At 40.3% G+C, this 20,239-nt stretch overlaps 1 protein-coding gene across 2 annotated transcripts; it reads left to right on the forward strand.

Moving 5' to 3' along the window:
* Positions 1-1,010: 1,010 nt before the first annotated feature.
* On the forward strand, positions 1,011-18,900 carry fam72a (family with sequence similarity 72 member A). Of its 2 annotated transcripts, none has more exons than XM_063066454.1 (5): positions 1,011-1,169; positions 2,091-2,266; positions 9,878-9,955; positions 13,527-13,651; positions 15,960-18,900. In XM_063066454.1, the coding sequence occupies exons 2-5, from the start codon at positions 2,121-2,123 to the stop codon at positions 16,046-16,048; spliced, it is 438 nt and encodes a 145-aa protein (XP_062922524.1). In that variant the 5' UTR covers positions 1,011-1,169; positions 2,091-2,120; the 3' UTR covers positions 16,049-18,900. The 2 variants fall into 2 exon arrangements, with proteins under 2 accessions (XP_062922524.1, XP_062922526.1); XM_063066456.1 differs by having other exon boundaries at positions 2,094-2,266.
* Positions 18,901-20,239: the final 1,339 nt, after the last annotated feature.

The raw sequence follows: 20,239 nt of genomic DNA on the forward strand, positions 1-20,239 counted from the left end.
TGAACCCTCTCCAGTTTCAGCCATCCTTTCTCAGATAAGGGGCCCTGAAATGCTCTCAATACACCAGGTGAGCCTTCTCCGGATGACTCACAAACAAAAGCTTTTCACTGTAGATTGGTACATGCGACAATAATATACCAGAACCAATATTTCATTGTTGCAAGCTGCTCTCATTTTTCGCCCCTAGACACTCAATTGCAACCAACAAGCTCCGTTGCCTGTCCTCAGCTGGCATCGACGCCATAAATATGATTTAACCCAGTCTTGGTCCTTTCACAGGCTTCCTCTTTGTTCTTTCCAACTTAAATCATGCCGACTTCCAACTTTTCATAGTTCTGACTAAATGTGTTCAAACTGAAACATTCAAGTGTGTTTCTTTTTCCACAGCTGCTGCCCAAAAGTACAGAGTGTTTTCTAGCTTTTCCCAAGAATTTCAGACCTCGCATATGTTACTTGGTGAAAGAACCTTTTGGGAGAAAAGATATGAAATGACAGAAATATTTGCTGTACAGATTGAGAATTCATTCACCATTGATTCTACAGCAGTCAGTCATTTATTTCAGCATTTGCTCTTTATGTTATCAGTTATTCAGCGCTTTAAATTTACACGAAATTAAAATCTGTTCTATTAACAGAGAATAATTTTTAAATGATAGTTTTCAGCCTGGAACCTAGCAGAATTATTACAGTTACTCGCACTGCAAATATAACAGTTTCCACAACGCCCCAGCCAGAGGCAGATGCACAATTTTCACACCGGACCGTTTAATCGGCCGTTGTCTAGGCAACGGCTCTCTCTTTAACGAGAAAAGAGCACTGTATTTAAATCATCCGCCTGAACCAATCGTACCTTAAGCTTATTACAACCAATGGGAAACGAGCTCCGGAATTTGAATGCCGATGAACGTTCTAGTGTCAACTGTCAAGGTGAGTGGGCGGAGCCCAGGAGACAAGCACGTCAGTCAGCGACAGAGCCGGCTTGGAGACCCCGGGGTACAGGAGATCGAGGGTACGGCCACCGCAGACTGGGAGACCGGAGGGTACGGGCAGAGGATGCAAACAGAGAAACCGAGGGGACCAGCTTGAACGGACCCCAGGGTGCAGACCTGAAGAGACCCCAGGGTGCAGTCAAAGGGATCGAGCTTGCAGTCTCGGATACGGAGGAGCAGGTGCATAGAAATGAAGAAATGATTTGGCAGATATTCCAGAGAATCAAAGGTGCACGATTGCAGTGCATTTTTTTGGATGCAAACAATACCCCGCAGAATGCACCAGGATAGTGTGAGAGAGGTGGATTCAGAAGTAGTTGTTGTGAGATACAGAGATAGGAAAGGTGCACACTAAACTGAATGAAAGAAATGGTAGACCACGGGAATTAGATGTTATATACTGAGAAATAAATAGCAGGAAAAATAGGCACACACAGAGTTGCTGGACAGGCGGTGGATTCGGGGGGGGGGGGGTTTATAAAGTTATGGCCTTAAGTCATTAAAAAAATAAACTTGACATGATTCCTGAGAAACTGTAAAGTATCTTGCTTCGTGCTAATGCATGGAAGAGATAATATTCTAAGATATTCGTCAGGACAGGAAAGACATCTACCTACAAAGCATATACTGGTGGGGGCAATGAGAGAAGTACAGAGAAACACTGGAGTGCAGGTTAGATACTGAATGTTAGACACATCGCCGTGAACACAAGGGTGGAGGTAAAGGCTTTTCTTGCAGATCCCAGTTGGGAACATGAGGACCAGAAAACAGCATGTGAGAACGCTATGATTTAAGATAGTGAATGGAGAAGTATGGTGGAAGTGAATGGAGCGTACAATTCGCGAGATTCCTATGTTGCTACAAGGGAAAGCAACGGTACTAACTTTATGCAAATCAAAGCAAAAGATTCTTGTTAAAGAACTCAGGCTGGGTGAACACCCTCAAATACAGGAAATACCGGGTGTGTTCGGTTTGTTCCAGAACGAACGGTATTAATCCTTCACATTGTGCAATGATAAAGAATAATTAGTGATCAGGTTTGGTAACCCGTGGGAGAAAGGGGAGACAAATATTGAAAATATTTTGTTTTTTTTTTAAAAGTAGGTCTAATAATTATCGATCGAGACGGAGATGTCAACACTGCCTTTTAAAAACAAGCTTGTTACGTTGCTGTGTTGCAAGTTCTGTGACAATATATTGTGCGCTCGGGGCATGAGGGCAGTCCTGCTCTCTGACACAGACGTAGAACTGTACTCGACTGATATTCCCCCCACAAGGTAAGGATCGGCGATGACTTGTTTTGTTGTGTCATGTGATTTTCAGTCCTTGTATTTTAATTACTTTTGAATGAAAGTGATCTTCCTGCCACGGGGTGTAGATAAGAAATAGCTTAGAAACTTTTAAAGGTCAGCGAGATAATTACGTGTTAGTGGAAGGAAGTGATTCTCTGACAGTCGGATGAAGTCTTGTGTAGCGTAAATGAAAACATAGACTGCTCTAAACTCTGTAATGACGCACTCCTTATGCTAAAGAATTTGATCAGCATTGATTAGGAGTTTACAAACCATACAAGGCGTCAAGGCCCTGTACCTGGTAGGGTTCTGAAAACAAACCTGTGGGAACGTTCAAGGACATCTTCAATCTCTCACTGCTGCAGTTGGAAGTTCCCACCCGCTTCAAAGGGGCAACAATGTGCCTGGAGGCTGTGGAAGTGAGCGAGGTCCTCAATGAATACTTCTCTTCGGTATTCACCAATGAAAGGGAACTTGATGATGGTGAGGACAATATGAGTGAGGTTGATATTCTGGAGCATGTTGATATTAAGGGAGAGGAGGTGTTAGAGTTGTTAAAATACATTAGGACAGATAAATCCCCGGGGCCTGACGGAATATTCCCCAGGCTGCTCCATGAGGCGAGAGAAGAGATTGCTGAGCCTCTAGCTAGGATCTTTATGTCCTCGTTGTCCACGGGAATGGTACCGGAGGATTGGAGGGAGGCGAATGTTGTTCCCTTGTTCAAAAAAGGTAGTAGGGATAGTCCGGGTAATTATAGGCCAGTGAGCCTTATGTCTGTGGTGGGAAAGCTGTTGGAAAAGATTCTTAGAGATAGGATCTCTGGGCATTTAGAGAATCATGGTCTGATCAGGGACAGTCAGCATGGCTTTGTGAAGGGCAGATCGTGTCTAACAAGCCTGATAGAGTTCTTTGAGGAGGTGACCAGGCATATAGATGAGGGTAGTGCAGTGGATGTGATCTATATGGATTTTAGTAAGGCATTTGACAAAGTTCCACACGGTAGGCTTATTCAGAAAGTTAGAAGGCATGGGATGCAGGGAAGTTTGGCCAGGTGGATTCAGAATTGGCTTGCCTGCAGAAGGCAGAGGGTGATGGTGGAGGGAGTACATTCAGATTGGAGGATTGTGACTAGTGGTGTCCCACAGGGATCTGTTCTGGGACCTCTACTTTTCGTGATTTTTATTAACGACCTGGATGTGGGGGTAGAAGGGTGGGTTGGCAAGTTTGCAGACGACACAAAGGTTGGTGGTGTTGTGGATGGTGTAGAGGATTGTCAAAGATTGCAGAGAGACATTGATAGGATGCAGAAGTGGGCTGAGAAGTGGCAGATGGAGTTCAACCCGGAGAAGTGTGAGGTGGTACACTTTGGAAGGACAAACTCCAAGGCAGAGTACAAACTAAATGGCAGGATACTTGGTAGTGTGGAGGAGCAGAGGGATCTTGGGGTACATGTCCACAGATCCCTGAAAGTTGCCTCACAGGTGGATAGGGTAGTTAAGAAAGCTTATGGGGTGTTAGCTTTCATAAGTCGAGGGATAAAGTTTAAGAGTCGCAATGTAATGATGCAGTTCTATAAAACTCTGGTTAGGCCACACTTGGAGTACTGTGTCCAGTTCTGGTCACCTCACTATAGGAAGGATGTGGAAGCATTGGAAAGGGTACAGAGGAGATTTACCAGGATGCTGCCTGGTTTAGAAAGTACGCATTATGATCAGAGATTAAGGGAGCTAGGGCTTTACTCTTTGGAGAGAAGGAGGATGAGAGGAGACATGATAGAGGTGTACAAGATAATAAGAGGAATAGATAGAGTCGATAGCCAGCGCCTCTTCCCCAGGGCACCACTGCTCAATACAAGAGGACATGGCTTTAAGGTAAGGGGTGGGAAGTTCAAGGGGGATATTAGAGGAAGGTTTTTTACTCAGAGAGTGGTTGGTGCGTGGAATGCACTGCCTGAGTCAGTGGTGGAGGCAGATACACTAGCGAAGTTTAAGAGACTACTAGACAGGCATATGGAGGAATCTAAGGTGGGGGCTTATATGGGAGGCAGGGTTTGAGGGTTGGCACAACATTGTGGGCCGAAAGGCCTGTACTGTGCTGTACTATTAAAAAAAAAATTATACCAGTGCCCAAGAAGAGCAGGGTGAGCTGCCTCAACAAATATTATCCAGTGGCACTTATATCTGTTTTGATGAAGTGCTTTGATTATGGCTAGAATCAACTTCTGTCTAAGCAAAAACCCAGACTGTCTGGAATTTGTCTATCACAACAATGAATATACCATACAGTGGATGTAACCTCACCGGCTCTCCACTTGGCCTCGGATCCTCTAGACAATAGTAAAACCAACGTCAGGCTGCTGTTTATTGATTTCAGCGCAGTGTTGAACACAATTATACCCTCCGTTCTAATCAACAAGCTCTGAAACCTGGGCCTCTGTACCTCCCTCTGCAAATGGATCCTTGACTTCCTCACCAGGAGACCACAGAATCAGAAATAACATCATCTCCTTGCTGACAATCATCACTGGCGCACGTCAAGGATACGTGCTTAGCCCACTGCTCTACTGTGTGGCTAGGCACAACTCAAACGCCATCTATAAATTTAAGAACGGCACAGCTATTGTTGGCAGAGTTTCAGATGGTGACGAGGAGGGGTACAGGAGTGAGATAGATCAGCTGGTTCAGTCTTGTCGCAACAACTACCTTTCACTCAATGTCAGTAAGGCCAAGGAAGTGATTGTGGAGTTCAGGTGGGGAAGTGGGGGAAACACACACCAGCCCTCATTGAGAACAGCTGTGGAAAGGATGAGCAGTTTTAAGTTCCTGGGTGTCGACATCTCTGAAACTTATTGATGTAATTAAAAAGAATATTTACAAAGTTATATTTTGTTAGTTTGGGGAGACTTGGAATGACACCAAAGACACTTGCAAATTCTACAGATGTACTGTGGAGAGCATTCTAACTGGTTGCATCACTGTCCGTTACTGAGGGCCCACTGCACAGGATTGGAAAAAGCTGTAGAAAGTTAGAAACTCGCCAGCTTTATTGTGGGCACTATCCTCCCCAGCATCAAGGACATCGTCAAAAGGTGGCATCTGTCATCATGGAGCTCTGTCATCCAGGACATGGCCCCTTCTCATTTGCTGCCATCAAGGAGGAAGTACAGGAGCCTGAAGACAAACACTGACAATTCAGGAACAGCTTCTTTCCCTCCACCATCAGATTTCTGATTGGACACCACCGCACTATTTTTTAACTTTTTTTTAACACTACTTATTTAAGTAAATTATGTATACTTATGGTAATTTATAGTATATTTATTATTATGTATTACAATATACTGCTGTTGCAAAACGGCAAATTCCACAACATATGCCAGAGATATTAAACCTGATTCTGATCCTTTTCATTTTGTGTTAGATGTACCTCTCAGCTGGGTGGTAAGTTATTAAGAAAAGGAATAATTGTTAGCTCTCGCCCTCCTCGCCCTCCTCACCCTCCTCTCTCCCCCTCTCCCCCTCTCCCCCTCTCCCCCTCTCCCCCTCTCTCCCCTCTCTCCCCCCTCTCCCCCCTCTCCCCCCTCTCCCCCCTCTCCCCCCTCTCTCCCCTCTCTCCCCTCTCTCCCCTCTCTCCCCTCTCTCCCCTCTCTCCCCTCTCCCCCCTCTCTCCCCCTCTCCCCCCCTCTCTCCCCCTCTCTCCCCTCTCCCCCACCCCAGCGAGCTGCTAGTCTTTCACTCTCGTTTGTTGCAGGAGCAATATCTCTCTTCCTTGCTAGTGAGAGAGAGCACGTCTGAGATGTCAAAGTGTTGGGATGAACAGTAGTTTTTATATTGACGTCTAGAGATCATGGTCTCTTTGAGGGTTTTGTTATTGCTTGGGGGGGAGGTGGTTGATGTTTTCACTGGTGCAAGTGGGGAGGGGAGAGGGCTGATGCTTTTGCTGCTCTTTGTGTGTGCGTGGGGGGTACTTTAGGGTTCTAACGTTTCTGTTATTTATTCTTTGTTTTTTTTTCTGTGGATGTCTGTGAAGAGTAAGAATTTCACGTTGTATACTGTATATATTCTCTGATATTAAATTGAACCATTGAAGTATGTAAACTACCACCAAGAAGGAGAAGGGAACACCACCTCATATAGATTCCCCTCCACACTATACACCATCCTGACTTCGAAATATATTGCAACTCCTTCTAAATCTACATCCTGGAACTCTCTCCTGGAAAACCTTTGCCAGAAGGACTGTATGTTTAAAGAGGTGATAACACCATCTTCTCAATGGGGAAAAAAGGAATGAGCAGTAAATGTTGTTCTTCCCAACAATATTAAGACCCTGAAAAATGAATTAATATACACAATGTGTAATTTTTTTTATAATCCATGCTTCCTCACCTGCCTGTGCCCTCAAATAACTGAAAGATAAATGTGTAAAGAGTTTTTACCATTGGTAGTAACTGTTAGTCCATTGGGGTGTTGCATTAATCAAATACCACTTTCATTTACTTTAAAGAGTAGAGAGCCTCTGTACATTTTATGAGTCAGAACTGCATGTTAATTCACCACTGTACTGCCCAGAATCTTCCTGGTGTTACAACAATGACAGGAACTTATACAAGGTCTTTTAAATACAGTTAAAGAAGGTAAAACATTTTACTGAAACATAGAATACAAATATGACACCCATTTCACATCTGGCACCTTAGTGTCAAAGGGTGGGGAAGAAATTGTTTCTCTCATTTGAGCTGCTGTTTTGAGTGTGACACCTGGGAGTATATTTTCTCATTTGTGAGTGCAGATGACATTGGGAGATTTTGGAGATAAAATTGCGATATTAAATGTTATTTTAAGTGCAGTACCTGCCACAAGCGGGACTTCCCAGTGGCCAAACATTTTAATTCCCATTCCTATTCCTGTTCTGATGTGTCGGTCCATGGCGCTTCCTCTTGTGCCAAGACAAGGCTTTCCTCGGTGAAGGAGCAACACCTTGTATTCCATCTCGACACCCTTCAACCTGATGCAATGAATATCGATTTCTTCTTCCAGTAACCAAATTCCCCTCCTCCCCTCACTCTGAACTTCTACTTCTCTCCTGCCTATCACCTCCTCCTGGGTCCCCTCCTCCTTCCCTTTCTCCTATGGTCCAATCTCCTCTCCTATCAGACTCTTCTTTCTCCTGCTCTTTCCCCTCCCCCCACTGCTTTATTCTGGCATTTTCCTCCTTCCTTCTCAGTCCTGAGGAAGGGTTTCGACCTGAAACATTGAATGTTTATTCATTTCCATAGATGCTGCCTGACCTGAAAGGTTCCTCCAGCACTTTGTGGATGTTAGTATATTAAATGTAATTGGTTATTATCTTGCCATATTGAACTAAACAAAGCATGATGCATAATATTTCACAAAATAAACTGAATATACTTTCTGAAATTACTGATCTACCCGTTTCTGAGATTATAGAAGTCCAGGATATAATGCGATCCTTTTGAATCAGGAGCAACAGAGTTAAAGTTGAGAACTCAGCAGGTCAGGCAGTACCTCTGGCGGGAAATAAGCAGTCATTGTTTTGGGTTGATACCCTTCATCTAGATGGAAAGGTAGAATGATTGAAGGGTTCGAGCAGGACCTAACAGATGTTATGATAGGCAGGTATCCAGGTGAGGAAGGGGGATAGGCCTGTAGAAGAGTGGGGAACAGAAAGAAAAGCTCAAAGGTTGTAGGTGGAAGTGAATGAAGACAATGGAATCCGACAGGAGAGTGAAGATGGAGCATGGAATTAAGGGATGGAGGGAGGTGCGGAGTATGGGTAGGAGTAGTGCAGTGAGAGAACCGGGGGGAGGGGAACAAATGGAGAGTGTAGAGGAATGCTGATGGAGGCTTGGTGGATCAATAGAGGTCTCCAGATGCCAGCATCTACAGCTTCTTGTGGACTCATGTTGAACCAGCTTGGTTCAGCAGAAAATAGAACATTGTGACCCAAGTTTAATATTTATTTTGCCTGATCACTAGTTTCTCCTCAATACTATGACAAAATCAAAAATGTCCAGATGCTGTACATCTAGAATTTTTTTTAAAAAAAGCAGAAAACATTAGAAACAGCCACAGGTTAGTATAACCTTTTGTCAGAACTGGGAAAGAGTGACAAACAAGTTGGTTTTGCACGGTAAAGTATATGGTGGGAGAGGAGGTTGGGTAGATGGGATAATGAACATCTGGTGACAGGTCAAAGCCAATGTTAACCTCACTGGTTATAGAAGTCCAATGGTCGGTCGATTGATTGAGGCAGATAGAGAGTTATGATATATATATATATATATATATATATATATATATATATATATATATATTAATATATATTAAGGGGCTGCTCCTTAAGTTTGTTTTGAACCTTGCTATGGGAACTTGCATAGGCCCGAGCTACACAGTCGTTCCATGGGATATGTGAAACAGTGGGTCCCTTCTCTCCGCTTTTTGAGTATATCGATAACTGCATTAATGCAGCTCCCTATGACATACGCAGAACTCAAGAATCTCATTACCTTTGTTTCCAATATCTACCCTTCTGTCACCTTCACATAGTCCATCTCTGACACTACCCTTTCTAGATCTCTCTATCTCCAGCTATAACATCATTGCAAACTTATCTCCCACAGCCATCCTTCTTCCTTCCGGGCTTCTGTAAGGACTCCATTCTTTCCCCAGTCACTCTGCCCCTATTGTATTCGCTCCAGTGATGAGAGTCTCCACACAGGTGACTGAAGTGCTTTCCTTCTTATTGGGCCATTTCTGTTATCAGGCAAACATCTGTGATATTGGTTCAGTTTTATTTTGTCTCCATTAGCAGAACCTGTGTTTTTGTAGCATTTTATGTTTTGTCTTATTTCTTTCCCATTAATCCACTAACTAGAGGATATGTTTAGTTACGGGTTGGGTGTCCTCCAAAACATATTTTTGTGGTAACTGTGAATTCACCTTGTCACATTCATTCCTTCAAACCATTATCACACATCCATTCCACCTCTGTAACTTGAAGCAAACAGTTTTTATCTCTTCCTCAGTTCAGAAGAGGGATGTTAGACTTGGAACTTTAAACCCGCTTCTCTTTCCACACAAACTTTCTGACCTGCTCGGACATATTCTATTTTATCAAAATATTGTGTATCTTTCGATGCAGAATTCCCACATAGGGTGTTTGTACTATTGCCAAAATAATGACTCCTAGTTTTTCCTCCTCTCCTCACTGGATGTGTTTCCATTTACATCTGCAATCGTTGGCTTCTATCCAAACCAGCTTTTCTTTGTATAAGCCTCAAAATGAGTGCTGGTTTTCTGAACTTAAAGCTACTAAGTTAGAGCTGGTTATGCCTATTGTCAACTCACAAGAAAATACGTTCACGTCTACTGTTGCTCGTTACTTGATAATCTTGTGAACAGTCAGTAAGGATACTTGTACTGTTATCCCGGCTGATACAATTTAAATACTTCAAAGCTGATAACCATAGCATTGCACACTGGTGTAAATGACTATAGACATGTTGGACATGTCCCGCTGAGTGATAGGCATTGCAGCTGTTACTTCATGCTGACTTGTTCTAAATTATAGGGCCGTGGACTTTGTTGGAAATTGCTACTCCACAGAAAGCTGCAAGTGTAAAATAAAGGATATTGCATGTTTAAAATGGTAAGTCTGTTCTCATCTGTAATTTGACGTTTTAAATGAATGGCCATGGAGGAATGAATGTCTGGATTCTGCTTTTGTCTTGTGACAAGAATAACTAAATTGCTTGGTCCCTAACTGCAGTAACAGATATTCTTCTAGGCTTATTAAGGCACATATAAACAGGAGAGGGCCTTTTGGATTCTAAAAATTGTTGTGACATTTCAATTAGATCATAGCTGATTCACATTTTAAATATATTTATTCAGTTTTGATTCCATTACCCCTAATTCTCTAACATAAAAATATTCTATTAATTTTATCTTCTCTGACTTTTATTAACATTCTCTAAGTGCCAGCTAAACAAGTGGAAGTACCTTTGACCTCTGCCGGAAGACCAATGATTACCACAGATTTGTGGAATTAACTTTTCATAACTTTGTAAAAAGTTGAAGGAGCTCATTTAGTCCACTGAGTCTATGCTATCCCTGTAATAGTCCCATTAATTCCATTTGCCCGCTTTCTTTGCTGTAAGTGATCTGCTCGCACATACCAATTAAGAATTCCTGATTCTGCCATCCTCACAACTAAGCTATCAAACAGCATATCTTTAGGATGTGGAAGGAAAGAAGAACACCGAGGAGAAGCCCACATGGTCACAGAGAGAATGTCCAGATTCTGTACAACCAGAAACCTGAAATGAACTTTAGTTACTGGAACAGGGAGACAGCAACACTACGTGCAGCAGCTGTGTCCTACTCCATGCCACCAGCAAACCCTTAAGTTAATGTTTCAGTAATACTTTTTGCACTAAATTGAATTTTACTCACTGCTTCTTACTTACTTACTGCCTGTTATGCTGCTGATATTTAGGGCAGCAATGAAGGTACTTCATCTCTGGCGGTGTTCGGGGCTTCCTTCATCGTGTCAGTAGCTTCCCCTTGGCTTTCACTACTTGTCAGTCATGCAAATCCCGGGTGGAGACTCAGGAATACCGTGGCACTCAGATGTAGAAGGATTCTTCATTGCTGTTTCCATTAACAATTTTGTTTTACCATTTGGGGTTGTTAGCTTTGAGCTGAACCTCTGAAACTGGAGGACTGGTGGACCACACTTACTCTGGCCTCTACCCTTTGACCTGTTTGTTATGGGTGACCCTACCAAGAGCCAACACATAAAGCTCTGACTCTTGCCAACGTAGCTCTCTGGGTCATTGCAGTATACAAGCCTCCAAAGCACAACAAAGTTGCAGTTCTCTTAGAGGATTTATTGCTACAAATGAGTTTAAGATGTTGGAGCATCACTAGAACAAAGAAGAGCAGAAACTTCTTTCCGTTTTCAACCATGTTAATTTATTTAATACTTACGTGATTTTGCCAGGAGAAAAAAAGATTAACTTCAAAAACACTGAGGTATGAAGCTTTATAAATACCATAAGGATACAAAAGATAAGAATTAATTCCATGCAAATCATTGACAAGATTTCTTTAGAGTATTGTTTTCTTTTGGTACTCCATCTTGAGGACCATCAAATGCATTTGTTTATTTGGCTTGTATTAGATTAGATTAGATTATGAGGACACGCAGTCCTCTTTTATTGTCATTAAGTAATGCATGCATTAAGAAATGATACAATGTTCCTCCAGAATTACAACTACCAAACTGATTTTGTTCAGTTGCTTCCTGGTTCATTCATTGTAAAGTCATTTTATTTTTTATATTGTATTGTACGGTATGTATGTCCAGTTGACTTCATCCGTGGATTGTAAAAAATGCATTTCTTAAACTCTTGCTTCTTAATTGATGAATATGTTGCTTGCAACTTCATAAGTAATCTATGTACGTAGAAATTAGTTTTGTTAATAATCCACTTAATATGTTTACTGCTTGTATAGCTTTAATCCAAGTAAGGAAATTACAGCAATTCCCTTTCAAACTGAAAGTAGGGTAAAGTGAATGGTAAGTTTGTGCTTGGGTGCATATATCATAATTAAATTAACTTTAAAAATGAAAAAAGATATTTTCATCATCATTAAACATTTCTGCAGTAAATTATTTTGAATTGCAATGATCTGTATAAACAAATGTCATGATTTTGTTCATTTTTAGGTCCTTCCCAACCAAAAGTAATTTAAATATTTTAAACCCAACAATGAATCTTGTTGATCCATTAGTGAAATTGCTTGCAATTAAGCTTACACAACTCCACAGTCACTGAAGCCTTTGTGTTTTAATCAACTGTAGATTTAGATTTCTTCAACATTCTGCCTGGTTCATAATTCCATATATCACTCAACGACACTTATCCTCACTAATTCAAACTGACATACTGACCCACAACGTGTTGTATTTATCTTCCTTGCTACCTCTCAATTCTGCTGTTGTATCACTCCATTCCCTCCTAACTACTTTCTTTAAACCTCCATCCTTCAGTTTTCTAATAGAAACCATTTGTGTTCCTGACCCGTCTGCTTCACTCACTTGTATGCATAATAAAATGGGGCATCTCTGCACTTCTCCAGCTCATCCTCTGTTTCATTTTTACTGTGTGCTCCCTCCTCCAAGCCACCTATTGAAGTTTAAAGTTTACCACATTGAGGATTCTGCGCAGAGGTGAATATGAGATCTAATTTTTGACCAAAATTAATGTGTAAATTTTTATTAATTTTTTATGAGTCCTAACTAGGTGTTTGATTTTACTGATGATGTCTCCCCCCCCACCCCCCCACATGCTCTCAGAATGCATTTTGTCATCCATGTGCAAAGACAGTCTATTTAACTATAGAAAGTGACAGAGCATACTTTTATACAGTTAGTAGCACGGGCTATCAAGCACAACTTGATCAGCTAAGGTCTAAAGCTTTTTCTTACTTATACATATCAGTGCTTTTAGCAATTGGGTCATTAGTTCCTGAGGATTTACACTCAGTGGCCACCTTATTAGGTACACCCTGTTCTTCTACACACCACTGTTGTAATATGTGGTTATTTGAGTTCCTGACCCCTTCCTCTCAGCTTGAACTAGTCTGGCCATGTTGCTCTGACCTCTCTCACTAATAGGGCGTTTTTGCCTACAGAACTGCCATTCACTGGATGTTTTTCGCTCTTCACACCACTCTGTAAACTCTAGAGACAGTTGTGTGTGAAAGTCCCAGGAGGTCATGTTTCTGAGATACTAAAACTACCCCATCTAGAGCCAGCAATCATTCCATGGTCAAAGTCACTAGGTACGTTTCTTTCCCATTCTCATATTTGGTCTGAACAACAAGTGAACCTCTTGACCATGTCTGCATGCTTTTTGTCACTGAGTTGCAGGCATGTGATTGATTGAGTAGATATTTGCATTAACAGGCAGGTGTATGGCTGTACCTAATAAAGTGGCCCCTGAGTTCTAGTTTTACTTTGTGTGTGCTTTAATATTCTTATCGTGCGTGCTGCTTCAAATATATCACGAATTTATGCTATGCATTGATTTTCAATTTGTTACTGCACAAAAAGTTCACGACAAAGCTTTCTGTAAAAGCAGGCGGGCAGAGTCCTTTGCACATCTCTAAAACACATCTTTGCATGATCATCATGTTTTTCTTCATTTCAGTGGCAATGCTGTTGGCTACCATGTGGTTGTCCCATGCAAATCCTGTTTGCTTTCCTGTAACAATGGGCATTTCTGGATGTTTCACAGCCAGGTGATCTACGCTGTTAATAGACTGGATTCCTCTGGTGAGTGCAGTGTCAGGCTGGGTCTGGAAAACAGCAGAATAGTTCCTTCATTGTCCAGCCTGTTGGTTTTGTATTTGTGCGGGGAACTAATAGCCTAGTTATTATCTATTGGATCACAGGATATTGTTGTGTCTGTTGATCAGGAACTCAAATATTGTTGCATAGAGTTAAGTTTTTGCACACTATATTTTTACTTACTTTCTTAGTAATCTTGAAGAGCCATCTGCTTTGCTTCTACTGGTATAACATCAGATTACCAAGACTTTCATGAACCCTTACCTTCTGCTTATTTACAGTAATAGGAAAGCTGAATGCTATCAAAGCATCTGCAAGGTTTGTAATTCTTTTTCTGAGTAATGGGTTTCCCGCTGTCTGTGAAGAACTCCCAATTTCAGGCTTTCCAGTGAAAGATAAACTGCATACGGCTGGGGAGAACTCCTTTCCGTTTCTGTTGTGTTATTGATTAGTCTATCACTAGTGGAGAAAATAGAATAAATCACACTAGTAAAAGGTGACCTAAATTGAATACCTGCTGAATATCAAGTGTTTAGTCTGTGGTTTGTGCTGTTGGTGCTTTGAACTCGGAGAGCAGCAACAAAAATAATACAAAAGAGAAGTTCAGCAATGGTTTCCAATTCTAATTACTATCTAGGGCCTCCGACTAGAAAGTTCCTTTGAAGATGCCTGTTATTCAGAAGATGAGCCTGTATATTATACCTTCCGCTATCAATTTGTCTGTCAACACTCACTGTTCCTGGGTGTCTCGTGGTAGACAGTACCTGTGAAATAATAATCCAGCATGAATCAACATTGTTAGTCGAGGGTGGAGGGAAGAGTAGTTTTAAAAATTCAAAAGATTTTATGTGCAATTAAGGCATTCAATTATATGATCAGAGGCAAAGTTGTAGAGGTCGACTCAGTAAAGCAGAGCAAATACTTTTGATATGTGAGAAACCATGAATGTACTGTATACTTACTGCCGGTTACCCCGCTGATGTTTAGGTAGCAATGAAGGTCCTCCATCTCTGGTGGTGTTCAGGGCTTCCTTCATCATGTCCTCTTGATTTTCACGACTGTCAGTCATGCAAGTCCCGGGTGGAGACACAGGAATACTGTCGCACTCAGATGTACAAGGGCTCTTCATTGCTGTTTCTTTAACAATTTTGTTTTACCCAGTCAGAGTTCATCTGAGCTGAATCCCCCAAACCTGGAAGACCAGTGGACCACCCTTAGTCTGCTCTTTACCCTTTGACCTGTTTGTCATGGGTGACCCTTTAAATTAAAGGCATCCGTTAGTCTTGCGAGAGCATGGATCTGCGCCCAGAAAACCTTCACTCTCCAGGGCGCAGGCCTGGGCAAGGTTGTATGGAAGACCGGCAGTTGCCCATGCTCCCCTCTCCATGACACCAATGTTGTCCGAGGGAAGGGCATTAGGACCCATACAGCTTGGCACAAGGGTCATCGCAGAGCAATGTGTGATTAAGTACCTTGCTCAAGGACACAACACATTGCCTCGGCTGGGGCTCGAACTCACGACCTTAGGTCACTAGTCCAATGCCTTAACCACTTGGCCATGTGCCCACATGTAACCCTACAAAGCATAAAGCCTTGACTCCAGCCAACATAGCTCTCCAGGTCATTGAGGCATGCAAGCCCCTAAACTATGACGAGGTTGTGGTCCTCTTGGAGGTGAATGTACAATTAACTACTTACTTTGGTGCTGAGTGAAAAAGAACATCAAGTATCTTTGGAGGAAAGGGAAATCCTACATATGCTTTAAAAGCATTTTACTGAAATCTGAAAAACTCCAGGTGGTTTCAATGCAGTAGCATGTGGATCTTGGTTGCAGTTCCCATTTATCTTAATTACCTCTTCACAATAGCTCAGCTCCTTGCCTAAGTGCCTGCTTGTCCAGAATTCTTCTTAATTTCAATATTTAAAACAAATACTTAATTAAATTAATGCTTATTCATTTTCTTGACCATTTTTAATTAATCAATGTAATCAGAGTATGAGGGAGGGCAGGGGGTGGTGGGGGAAATTACTATGCATTACAAAGATATGAGAGTGGAAGGGAATGATGTTTGAGGCTTGGAAAATGCGGAGTAGATCAAAGGGAAGTAGAACGTGGAGAGCGAGTGGTGCAGGTCTGGCTGAAATATTAATGAGAGATAAGGAAATAAAGTATTTGAAGCTGAGTTACAAATGCTCTCACTTTTACGATAACTTTCTTTTAACTTTGCATATGGGATAAGTATTGAAGAGAAAGTTAATGCAAATACTAACAGTACAAGTTATTTAATTTCAGGTGTTGATTTTCTTCTCTGGGGCAACTTGCCAGATACAGAGGATGAAGAGAATGAATCCGATCTATTTGAAGAGGAATGTATCAGATAATGGAATGGAGTAATCAAGATAACAGTATTTCAATTTTGTTGCTTTGCCAATTTTTTGTTTAAAGTACTTTGACGTTATTTCAAAGGTCACAAGTGCTTTGAATTAACCGTAATGGTTAACTGCAGTTTATGTAGCAGAGCAAGCTTGTTTGAAATTCTTTTATCCAGGGAAGGATGTGAATGTACATACCCTGATGAACAGCAAGTGTGTACCAATCTTATGAGGTATGCAGTAGCCAGGTTTGGACCTTTGCAAGTTTCCAAATATTTGTTAGGAATGTTGGCACAGAGTTATGCTTTTGATTGAAGGTTAGCTTTGGGTGGACCCATCATTGGACAGGCTTTGCACAGAAAATATAAGATTTCACAGAAACATGAACAGCCAGTGAAGAAGTTGTTACGCCCTTCACGGTTGCTGGAATTGGAAACTACTCTGCTGGTTCTCCAGTTTACATCCTTCAATTATATTTTTTCACTCTAATGTGATGGCTTTTTTTGCACTCTAAAGTAAAGTTTGAGATGGAGAATTTATTTTGGCAGGGATAATAAAGAGGAATTAGTTTATTTTGAGAGCAATTTATTCAGGGAAACTTAACCAGATTCAAGATGGAATTGGGCATATTTGTTGTCATTACCTCAAGAGTGACCACTGTGTAGAAAGGACCCCATTTTGAATAATAACCCTGCTATACTTCCACAATGTTGGAATGCTAATCAAATTTTCAATTAAATAAACAAATGCGTGCGTGGGATGATGGATTTATGGCTAAATGATATATCTGGACAAATTGAAATGAAGTGTGAGTTTGTCCATCCTCATTCATGATGATGGCCATTTTCAGGTGCTTGTACTGATCTTCTGGTTTTTAAAGCCAATTTAGGCATTAAGTCCATTAACTTGAAATATATATTATTGTAAATACTGTAAATACTCAACAGGCAGGGCAATATCTTTGGGGAGAGGGAAATGGTTAATGTTTCCTTTGATTGGATGTCCAGTAATCTATTTTATAAAAAAATGCTAACTAACCGTGAATGGACAATAGGGACACCATTTATGCACTGAAGATACAATAGAAAACTATTTTCTATTTACCAAAGATGGGCATCTGTCTTGAGTTTTCAGACAGTTACTAGATCATTTTTGCAGCAGTTACTGGTATTTTAACTGTACTGGGATGACGCTGACAAAGTTGAATGAAGGAAGACTCAGTTACACATGCTGTATTAAATCCTATTATTTTTCCAAATGATGGACAAAGTCTATTGTGCACATCACACAGATACAAATATTAAGATTATATGATACTATTTACTATTTTTGTATATTAATCTGTAATGTAACTAGCCACATATGGCTCACACTCAATGTATCATGAAGTATTAATGACAACAATGCTAATGAATCTCCGAACTACAAAGAGTAACTGAAACATTTTCTGAAAGTCATTTTTCTTTATTTGCATAAAAGAAAAGGTTGTCTGCTTGGCGTTTGTCCTTTATTTACATGGCTTATGGTGAAATCTCCACTCAGCACTCTGTCTCCAGACTCAGAAGAAAATATGATCCGTTGTCTAAGATATGGGTACCTGGTCCTTGTGGAGTTGTCCTTCACTAAGGGCTAAATATTTCATTTGCTGCACTATTGAATGATATTTGTATGTAAAATCCGATATACTTATGCTATGAGTATGGGAAAGGAATTATTGATTTGTTTGAAACTGTAAAAGTTACAACAATTTGTACAAATATCTATCAGTTATTTTATATTTACAGTCTATCTGAATAGTTTTGTCAAATTAATGTTCTTTAATTCTTGCTTTGCTTCATAATTTACCACAAGCAATGTGTTCGAGTTCTCACAATCCTTGGGTTTTGCAATAATAAGTTGATTTGGCTAACTTCAGCTCTTAGGAGGATGACTATGTGTGTCTAAACTACTTCTGTCCTTCCAATCACAAGTAGGTCAGAGGAGCAAAACTTGGGACAACTTGTTGAATGTTCACAAAGGCCGAAGTGCCTTTTAGCCTAAATTACTTTTGGAAAATCTGGTATAAATTAAAAGCGGAATGATTTTTTAATTGATAACCATTCAATAGGCCAATTTTTGATTCCCTGATTTGTAGCTCATTTGTAGATATGTTCTTAATGTCCATTGCAAAAATGTTGGGATGGAATATCGATTATGACCCTGCTCCTGTTTGCTAGTTTGCAAGTATGTGCATGTAAATTGTGTACAAGTGCACTGAGGTCCCATTTATCCCTGCTGCATATCCTCCCAGTTCTTGTAGTAAAAAACCTGTCTGGACATGCTCATAAATTATGACAGCATGATTTACTGTGGATGTGGAACAAAACCGAGTTTATTTGATGCCTCCACAAGAAAGACAGGGAAAAAATGGTACACACAGAAACTCCTCAATGCAGAAATCAGTACCTGCCGAGTATTTAATTCCTCGCTTCTACAGAGGAAATATTATAGTGTTATCATTTTCTCACAAGGGATCCAGATCTGAAAGGGATCGTAATGCACAGATGAATTACTTACAGTAGCATCCTCTGTTTTCTTTTATTGGCTTTTTTTAAATATATGTTATTCTTGGCTTGGATTTTTGTATTGTCTTAGAGTAAAGGCAAAAGCAAGTTCAGTATATCATGACTCTGAAAAGTGAATGAATTGGAAGTGAACCTTGTGTAATATAGTGTAAATGTGTGGAAGAGTTTGGTGCTGTGATATTTATTCCTGTTGTGAATATGTATGTGGTTTTATTTTCTAGTTAGTTTGTGCATTCAAAACCAATATCCTGGGAAAGACTGGCATATTGCAATAGATTTTCTGGTCAATCAATAAAAGAGAAATGAAACCACAGGTGACATCACTTTTTCTTTGTGATAGCCTAAATATAGGATGATAGTATCAGATATCATTCTAAAGATGTGCTGGATTGAAGAGTTCAGAATGTAGAAATCTGAGCATGAATTGTGTTTCTAACATTCTTTGTGTGAATCCTTAAATTTCAGGGAGTAGTTTAAGTTTAAGGAAGGATTCATAAATATCACAGTAAAGTGAATGTGAGGAATATAGGTCATTAATGTACAGTTTTTCATGAATTGGTCTCTATTGCAACAAAAAACATGTTCTAGGTTTAAAGGTCTGTGTGTTGACATTTTATTAGCATTAAATTCAACAAATCACACCAGATCAACTAACGTCTGAGAAAAAAAACTTTATCATATGCAGAGGTGATTTTTTTTTTCACTAGAATAGATCTTTTAACTTGTTTTACTTTTCTTTCCCAATGCTCATAGTACCACCAGGTAGTCTTTTTTCATTTTTTTCTTCTTATTTCTATTTTGTTTACAAAAATATACTATTGTTCTTCACTGATAAACTGAGAGTTTTCTCAGTGTGTCTGCATTTGCACATTCCTTAGAAATGGTACCAGGTGATCCTTGCTATTGCAGTACATTGTACACTTGGTGAGCCAAAATGATTTTTTTCCATTCTCTCTTCTTCCCCCTCTTACTTCCCACTCTTCAATTCAGTGGCAACATGACAGTGTGGCAGGTCTCTTGGCTCCAGTGTAAATGGTTAGATTTATTGACTCCTTTTTAAACTTTCACAGTGTGACATAGTGGAATGTGTACTGCTGATGATAATCATTCATCACCTGTGTCTTTTCTGCATTTCAGACCCTTGTATGTTCCTAATGATCTTTGCAATCTTTAAGATCAAATCAAAGATGTTAAACAGTAAAGTGTAGAGAAGAAAACTTTCATTCAAGTGTGCTCATAAACAAATTGCATACTTTTGCTTGAATCAAGCCACTTATTACATTGAAGTCAGCTGAATTTAGTTCCTTGAAAGCGTTTGCAGAATTTTAATGTACCAGCACTATATAAACACACAAAATACTGAAGGATTCAGCAGGTCAGGCATCATCTGTGAAGTGGAATAAACAATCAAGGTTTCTGGCTGCGACCCTTCATCAGGAATATATGTTTTATTTGCCTGATCTCATTGCTTTGGTGGACATTAACAATTCTATAGTTTTCTCTGTAGAACAGGGTGGGTTTTTATTTGTTACTTGATTTTTCACAATCCTAGAACTTTGATTTTGAGATGAACATCAGTTGAAATTATAATTTTGTAATTACTTAGAATTATATTATATGTACTTTTACATTCACT

The sequence above is a fragment of the Mobula hypostoma genome, chromosome 13 (genome assembly GCF_963921235.1).
Source record: "Mobula hypostoma chromosome 13, sMobHyp1.1, whole genome shotgun sequence".
NCBI classification, from domain to species: domain Eukaryota; kingdom Metazoa; phylum Chordata; class Chondrichthyes; order Myliobatiformes; family Myliobatidae; genus Mobula; species Mobula hypostoma.